Source organism: Emys orbicularis, chromosome 8 (genome assembly GCF_028017835.1).
Source record: "Emys orbicularis isolate rEmyOrb1 chromosome 8, rEmyOrb1.hap1, whole genome shotgun sequence".
Taxonomy (NCBI): Eukaryota; Metazoa; Chordata; order Testudines; family Emydidae; genus Emys; species Emys orbicularis.
This window is the reverse complement of record NC_088690.1, coordinates 102,174,630-102,183,766: the sequence shown is the minus strand read 5'-3', so window position 1 is coordinate 102,183,766 and position 9,137 is coordinate 102,174,630. Positions and strand designations below refer to the sequence as shown.

Sequence of the window (9,137 nt, the reverse complement as noted above, 5' to 3'; positions counted from 1 at the left end):
GCTTTAATCTCTTTAGCTTGAAACTATCCAACTCGCAACCCGCATTTTTCTACCAGGGATCTTTACCACTTTCATGCATACGCGGTTGGACCGGTGCAGCTATTGCAAAGCAAAGACAATCGGGCTTCTAGGCATTTCTCAAAGCTCTTCTTCTGACTCTTTGAAAATAACAATAAAGTAAAGCAATCCATAACTAGTACTAAGTGGATTTTCAGACCTTGATATATATTGTGGAATAAACACCTGCATAAACCAAAATCAACCCAGCCTCCTTGCCATGGATTCCTTTAAAGGTGGGATGAATTTGGAAAGACTGCCAGAGAGTTTAAGACCCCAGCCTTCCCATGACATGGCTTCCAGCTTCCATTTGCAAAGATCTTCTGAATCCAGAGATCCGATTGAGAATTCAGCCAGTGAATCGTCAGATACAGAAGTCCCAGGTAAAAGCCTTTCACTTCCTCTTCTTCCTTCCTTCCTTTCTTTCTTTCCCTGCTTGATTAATTCTAATGCACGCTGCACAAGAGACTGTCCTGCCCAGGCAGGATGCACCAGAGAGATTGAAATGCCAGGTGGTGGTGGTGGTGGGTGGGTGTAATCACTAGAATTAATTAGAGCCAAACCGGGAAGGTGGATGGGGGCGACCACAGATACCGAACTGACCCTCTTCCATGCCCCGGCTCTGACAGTCTAGGGAATGGAAGAATATTGCTACCAACTTCAAGCTGAGAAGCAGGTTTTTTTTTTTTTACAGATATTAATTTATCAGGGGGGTTACCACGGGGAGTGCGGTTTTGCAGAATATTTCTGAAATAATGTCAGCTCTGCCGGGGTTTATTTTCCAGCTCTGGCTGTACAGACATGTAAAAGGATCTCTCCGTCAAAGGAGGGGGGGAAACTGCAAAGCATTAGGAGGGGGGATGAGGAGGGCACTGGAGAGAGACCAGGCAGCTCAGATTTATTATTATATGGGGTAAGCGTTACAAAGCCTAATTTTTAATTTTATGTATAGATGGGGAATAAACCATAGCATTTTACAAGAACTGAGTTGGATCTAAACAGGAGTCGTTTGGTCTCCGCTTTTATATCCGCCTGTTGAACATGTGCAATTATTGTAGGGAAAGCTGTGGTTTCCTAGTTTGTATTTAATTAAAACAGTAGTCGTCCCTCTAATGACAAGAAACACCATATAAAGGAAGCAAAAAGCCCTGGAAAATATGGACTACGGAAAACAGCGCATGGTTCCTTCTTCAAAATTTCCCTGCATAGAGGGTAGTTGGTTTTTTTAATTGATGGTTATTTTAAATTTAAACGGGTCTTGTGCCTGCAACCAAAACAAATCCGAATGCTGACATGGCAGCAAACATGTTCGTTTCTGCCTCCAAATCTGATTTGAAAACAAGGCTTTGAGTGTAGTCTGGAGGGGGGGTGCTTAGAGGTGTATGGGTTCCCCCCCCCCTTGAAATACTGTAGGGGATAATTGCTCCATTTTGCTCTACCCCTAAAAGCTGACCCATACATTCTAAGGAAACTAAATAGCAGGTTCCATTTAGTCTTAAGAGAATTCACAAAATACCTTTCACTTTTGAATGGAAAAGTGTGCTAATGCCAATTAAGACTAATGTGTGTTATTATGATTTGAAATGGTATCACAGCCTTATGACCAGACAGCATTTTTCATGGAAATCATAGGAGGGATAAATCAAATGCAAAGATTGCAATCACTTTGATGGATGGTTTCTTTGAGGACACTGATTTTTCCTTACTTGTTTGCTCTCCTGCCTGCACGAGAAGCGGCCCCAGACACCGAGGGGTGGAAAAAACTGTCTGCCAGAAAGATTTGTGTGTTCAGAAATGAAATCATTTTTACATGCAGCCTTTACAGTTAGGTCATGTAGACTCGGTTCGCAGAGACACACATTTACAGCAGCCGCGAATTTTTGGGAACACAATTAGTTGCAAAGGCAGCGAGGGAGGGGGGAAAATTGACTGGCCATCAAGGATATTTAAATGGGGTTTCTGTTCGAGGCCTTGTTTGCTCTGCAAACCACTTACTGGAAATAGTTGCCATCCGCGCTGCAATAAGCCCATTTACCACCCTTGGGTTTCCATTTAACCGTTTGAGGGCCTGCATTTTTATTCCAAGAGTTCCCAGGGAAGCCTAGGTACAGAGTCTTTTCAAGTATGAGGAATCAATTGTTTTGCAAGGATTACTGTTAATTCATTTTAAAATATTATTATTAGCAGGCTCTGAAAGGAAGTCTCGATTTCAATACGTTAGCATTATCTTTACATTCCTCCTACCTTTATGATGAACAACACCGCAGAATAGTCTCATTATTTAGCGATCCCTCCATGTGAATTCCTCTCAAAAAGACCCTCCAGAATCAAGTCAAACTCATGTGTATGAGTACAAAGGGATGGGTTTGAATATACAACACGTGTGTGTATTTCTGTCTCTCTAATTTTGATTTAGTTATTGTGTGTAATATAGATTAGTATTACATTTGTATATATATGTATATTATACACTAATATTTGTATCTATATATATTAAAATAAATACATCAAAATTAGAGAGCGAGAGCGAGAGAGAAACAACATACGCGTGTGGCATATATGCACGCAGTTATTTAAAGTAATCTGTGGCTATTGTGAAAATAAATAGATCAAAATTGTACACTGACATACATATGTATTATACATATTATATATCTATGTATATACATCTACAGACGTGTTTTATAGATATATGTAGGGAGGGAGATTTTATCTCTATACATTAATAAAATTATTAGTATATTTTATTGGTATAGTTTAAATCCTTACATTGACATACATATGTATTAAACATATTATATATCTATGTATATACATCTACAGAAGTGTTTTATAGATATATGCAGGGAGGGAGATTTTATCTCGACACATTTATAATTTAAATCCGTTCAAATAATGTATCGAATTCCTCATTCCATGTGTGTAAATCCAAAAATGTATTCAAAAATATAAAAAGATCAGCGCGTTTCCCCCTTGATTTTAGGTAGATTTTCTATTTTTCCCTAGTTATATCAAGCGATTGTGTTGAATTCCTTCTACAAATTTGGACAAACACAATTCACCAAAGGGGAATGTTGCAGACAGCTACCAGCGTTTCTTACCTTTTACTCGATTTTTGGATAAAGCCTTTAATGGATCATTCTCTGCTTAAATAAATTCTAATATTCCCGAGGGGAAGGAGAGTTCACCTTTTCGATTTATTCATGTTTTATTTTACACACTCTGACGTTTTCGGAGATTAATACGGTGGGGAAATGACCATATACAACAATAATGCACTCGAGCAGAAGTTTCTCTTTAGAGTGAGAGAGAGAAAAAAACCCACAAAGCAGAGAAACGATTTTAAAATAGATTTATTACTAATTATTATTATTTTGCCAAGAAGCTTCCAATCTAAAAGCCGAGCCAATTAGAAATAAGTTTCTTCCCCTCTGTAAGTTTCAGAGCCCCCTGGATAAAAGGACAGGCCTAGAGGAGAGGATAACTGAAAACTCTATTGGTTGGAAAATAAATTTCAGGGGAACATTTTTTCAGGAAACCTTTCTGAATCACGCGGCGCTGGTTGAAACAGAAAACGCGCCGGGCCTGTGGTAGGAAACAGGCGTTCTAGCCTTGTACTGCAGAGGCACGGATGAAGGAGATTTTTAAAAAGAGGATTTTGTTTTGTACCTTCTCCAAATGGCTGGGGGAGGAGGGAGATCTAGGGGCCAGGAGGCCAAGTCCGTGTGTGTCACCGCTCGGGTCTCGGTCCCTTGTTGTTTTTAACAGAAAAAGACCGGAGCGGCGAACAGAAGAGCGAAGATGGAAACCCTGATGATCCGGCGAAGAAGAAGAAACAGAGGCGGCAAAGAACTCATTTCACCAGCCAGCAGCTGCAGGAGCTGGAAGCCACTTTCCAGAGGAACCGCTACCCGGACATGAGCATGAGAGAGGAGATTGCTGTGTGGACCAATCTCACCGAGCCCAGAGTCAGGGTAAGGGGGGGGGGGGGGGGGCAGCCACACTAGGGGCAACCGGCGATTCATTTCTGAGCAATCCAGAGACATCAGCCTTGTCCTTGTAGGGCCCGATCCAGCGCCCACTGGCTGGGGCACCCAGTGGCAGGGGCTCCGGCCCGCAGTCTTTTCTGAAGTTGAAAAACTTCCAGTTATTTGGTAGGATGCATCGCAAGCGAAAATACAAACTTATCAAGGTGAACAGGCGCCTGGCGGTGAGGAGTGAAAGGGAAAAATTACTTTGTTAACAGCTGCTAGCTGGTTGGCCTTTTAAAACCGATTGTAGCATAACATCATCTGTCAATTTCATTTTCATTGCCAATACTTACCCAGGACGTACTGTGCTCCTTAGATAATACCCGGGTATAATTATAATATTGAACATACCCCATACATATGGGAGGCACGCAATACATAGAGAATCCCTAATATATGAACACCCAGGCCTTCATTTCGTTTGGTCAACTTTCATTGGAGTCAGGGAGAGAAGGAAATCTTTGGCTGAGAGGACCTGATGTCTTGCAGGCAGCAACACCAGGCAAGCAGTTGTCAGAAGCTCGGGAAAGTTGCCGTCTCCTTTAAGCCCTGTCTTTCCTTTCCAAGATTTCCCCATTCTTAAGATTCGGGATCTCTCGGGAGAGCATAGAGAAATCAAAGGCAACAGCGGGTCACAGAGGGACTTCATCTAAAGCTCAGCTGGGAAAGTGTGCCGTAATAACTCGGAGAAGAGACAGCTAGGCTGAGGCAGGGAGAAGGAATTAGAAGGTAAAGGATGCCACCAGGAATCAACAGCTGAATGCAGGAAACTCCGCTAGTGTAACTGACCAGGGAAAGGCTCTAGGATCCTCGGGCAAGTTTTTTTTTTTTAATTAACCCCGTTTTAAGGAGCATACATAATATACAACAGAATAATACGGAGAGCCAGAGAGAAAGCTCCGCCACCATTTCAGAGAAGCCCATTTTTAACCCCCCCCTGTGTCTGGAAAGGGCAGAATCTAGCCCATAAAAGCCATCTTGCTGGATTTACTGTTCTCTCCTGGATTAATTAAAGACAGTAATTTAACTCTAAACAGGGAATATATTTGCAATTCTCTTCCCCTGATTGGGAGAGTGAGGGACAGAGACATCCTCCTAACACACGTTCTGAAGTCGGATCTTTTCAGGGGGTCGGTATTTTTAATGTAAACAATCAATGGTTAGAACTGCCAGCAGATACGGAGAGGAGCTGGCGCAGAGGCCAATGGCTCAACCCCAAGGCACGTCTGTTCCCCCCATGTAAAGGAGACTCACGTGGGTGTCCCAAGTACAGGGTTTAACTGGGGGTATTCCTGTCCCTACAAGTCTCACTAGGGGCTAGATTAGACAGGGTTTTGAATGGATAAATTCCATTAAAACGGAGGAATAGTCCAGCATAGAAATACAGGCAAGTTTATACTCTCCTGGACCCAGTCAGTAAAGTGACAAGGAAACATACGGCGTCTGCTGATAAAATATATACAATAAGTGATGCGATCTTACAGAGTGACGGGAAAGCGGTTAAAAGAATCTGCTTCGCACCGCGGAGCAGATGTCTGTATACTATATAGAACATATCTCTAATGGAAAGTGACTACTGTACATCACTAGGGAGTGTGTAACGGCCCCATTCGGAGCAATGTACACACCCAAGCAAATGTTCCTCTACACAATTAAACTTCTATGATGAGGCAGATAAGTTATTTGTACTAGTAAACTGTACAAACTGTCAATAGACAAACGAAAGGACAAGGGTCTGGGCTAGATTAGACTCCAAAGTCAATAACCATTGTAGACACACATACTTGTAGGACTGAGCTGTCCCTGCTTTATAGGTCTCTAGCCAATGCGACTTCAGAATATCTAGTTAGGTCGTTTATTTATTTATTTTTAATATATTAACTTGTTGCAATCAAATGTCAAATCAGAACGGCTCCTCCTGGGATTCAGATTTTATTGATTCGGATGGTTCGTTTGTGCTGGGTTGGTCTCTGTGTTGCTCTTTTTGTTTGGGGGTATTTTTGCTCCCACCTCCAATTTGTTTTTCATCCCGGGATATTATCCTGGTTTGTTTCGAGAGCGGATTTGCTGACCGGGTTATACTCCGCTCTGGGCAGGGGTATTAGTGTCTGCTGTGTATTGCTTACTCACCGTGTCCTGTCTACACAGTCCCTCACCAATTGCAGACCCACAGTGTGACACAATACACCATAAAATGAAAGGCATACACAATCCTGCATCTTGGAAAGTCCTTAAAGGGGGTCTGGATTTTCCAGCACTGAAATACGCTTTACACGTTCGTAGCACGATAGGGCCCCAAGGCGGGGGGGCGGTTTGAACTGAGACCTTAGTAAGAAAGCAACTAGTAGGTTGGGACGGGGGAATTAAACCGTTCTCTGGAAATTCACCAGCACAGCGAATAATAAATAAAGGAGAAAATGGAGGTAGATTTAACCAAGTCACTTCACTTCTGGGTCTCAGTGCCTGGTAACAAATCAAACCCCTACAGTTCAGAAAAGCCACTTTTGTCTAGATGAGTAACCGGCTAGCTGACCAAATGAGACTATCTGTAAGGTTAGCTCTTAAGGCTTTTCAGGGCTAAATACTCGCTGGATTTGAAAGCATTGTATTAACTGCAGTTTTCGTTAAAAAAAAAAAAAAAAAAACCACCACAACTCAAGGACTAAAATGTGCATTTATGTTGCTGGAATATTTCAGGAAGCAAATAAAACGAATATGAGTTGCCATTAACTGAATCTCTTTCTCCCCTCTGTATGGGGAGATGTTTTGGTTTGATGTTCTGAGATTGCAGTTTTGCAAATCCAACTTTCATTTGCTACGAGAGCCTTCCTTTAAAATGTCTAGAAGCCATAATTAAAACGATTACCCCTCGTTTTCAGGAAATTCCTGTCTGGAAGCACCTTCTCAGGAGTGAATTACAGGTTTTGAACATTCTGGCTTTCGTTTCCTCTTCATATTTATACGGGTTTTTTTTTTTTTTTTTTCCCAAACAGACCCCGCGATCCTTGTTATCGCTATTTAAAACTAAAGCCCTGCCATTAAAAACGCTGGGAGGACAGGCTCAAAGAGCAGAGCCTCACAGCCACAAGAGTCACCTACTTTAGAGGGGGGGTTAAAATCCGCGGCGTTGAGGTTAGTGGGGATTTTGCAAGCGCTGCCGCGTGGAATGTCTCTTGAGGGGCCTGATCCAAACCTCAGTGGCTCTAACGGCCCTATCTTTATCAAAGAGTTAAGGAGACGACAGTTCACCGGCTGATCTCACCCAGCAAGGCAGGAAGAGGATTTTTTCCCCAACCTGGCCAGCCCGATCTTTGGAGGGCATTATCCCCTCAAATCAGCACGCCCCCCACCCCCCACCCCAACAGGACCCTGCAGTAAAGTTTGCCACGCAATGCTGGAGCGCTGCTTTGGTCTGAGTTAGCTCCGGCTTTTCCTGCTCTCTGGGCAATGCATTGGGTTGGGTGCCAGGGGTCTCCAGCATCGCCCTCGAGATAAAGCCTGCATGAGGTTTGGGCCTCAAACACCCATGAGCGCCCCTCGCTCCTCCGTTCCCGACTCAGGGCTGTACATTCTCATTAGACATAAAGGCCCAGGCTGCATCCACCCAAAGGGCGAGGCATTTAAAAAAAAAAAACCTAAACACACTAATCCAATCCCCATTTTATGATCTGTAACAGAGGACTTTTATTGTCCAGCTTTAGCATTCGGAAACACCGCCGAGCCGGGCTAGCCGGCACTAATCAGAACAGGGCCTGGGCGAGGCGCTGCAGCGTGGCCAATTAATGCTCTCTGTAAATAAGCGCAGCAACAGGCAGGGGTAAAATAAAAGCAGAGAGAGGCGCTGCGCACACATCCAGAGCCGCGGCGTGGGGCTGGGCTGGGCTGGGGAGGTGACTCATCTCTCTGGGCCGGGGGAACAAGCCATGGGATTTAGGGAGAGGACAGCAGGGCAGGCTGGGGCAGCGTTTATGGTGCGCAGCGGGCAGGAGAAGCAACACCCAGGGCAGGGAGGGTGAGCCAGGGACTGTCCACTGCAAATCTTTGGCTTTTCCTCTGCAAATCCTCCCTGGTGTGGGGAGCTGAAGCCGCTCCTGGCAGAGGCTCTGAGAATCCAAACCGGAGCTACCCCCGGGCTGCGTTCCCCGGGTCCCTGCAGGATCCTCCCGCACTTACCCTTTACTCTGACCTTCCCCCCTAGGTCTGGTTCAAAAACCGCCGAGCCAAGTGGAGAAAGCGGGAGCGCAACCAGCAGATGGACCTGTGCAAGAACGGCTACGTGCCCCAGTTCAGCGGCCTCATGCAGCCCTACGATGACATGTACGCCGGCTACCCCTACAACAACTGGGCCACCAAGAGCCTGACCCCGGCGCCGCTCTCCACCAAGAGCTTCACCTTCTTCAACTCCATGAGCCCCCTGTCCTCGCAGTCCATGTTCTCCGCCCCCAGCACCATCTCCTCCATGAGCATGCCCTCCAGCATGGGCCACTCGGCTGTGCCCGGCATGGCCAACGCCAACCTCAACAACATCAACAACCTCAGCAACATCAGCGGCTCCTCCCTCAACTCCGCCATGTCCTCCCCCGCCTGCCCCTACGGGCCGCCGGGCTCGCCCTACAGCGTGTACAGAGACACTTGCAACTCCAGCTTGGCCAGTCTCAGACTGAAATCCAAGCAGCACTCCACTTTCGGGTACAGCAGTTTGCAAAGCCCAGGATCTAGTCTAAACGCCTGTCAGTACAACAGCTGACGGACTAACAAGGGCCCAAGCAGCGTGAGAGAGGAAGCTCTGGGGGCTTGGTAACAAACAAAACAAACACGGACCAGAAATCTTTTGCAAGAGACGCCAAAATCTAATACACGGATGAGTTGCAATTTTCCTCTGGATTATGCGGGTTGTATGTGTTTACTTGAACTTGCACAGGAGTTTCTAAAGCGTCCACTTTATTATAGAGCTGAAGAGTGGAAGGGGAAGCCGGGGGTGGATGGATGGTGGTAAAGGCTGGGGGCTGTGCTGCCCAGTTTGTGATAGGGGAAGAGGTTTGGTTAATG

At 45.1% G+C, this 9,137-nt stretch overlaps 1 protein-coding gene across 1 annotated transcript; it reads left to right on the top strand.

The window, feature by feature from the left end:
• The first annotated feature begins 277 nt into the window (after positions 1-277).
• PITX1 (paired like homeodomain 1) lies at positions 278-8,835 on the top strand. The gene is made up of 3 exons (XM_065409653.1): positions 278-440; positions 3,826-4,031; positions 8,287-8,835. Exons 1-3 carry the CDS (start codon positions 278-280, stop codon positions 8,833-8,835), a joined length of 918 nt encoding a protein of 305 aa, XP_065265725.1.
• The last annotated feature ends 302 nt before the right edge of the window (positions 8,836-9,137 follow it).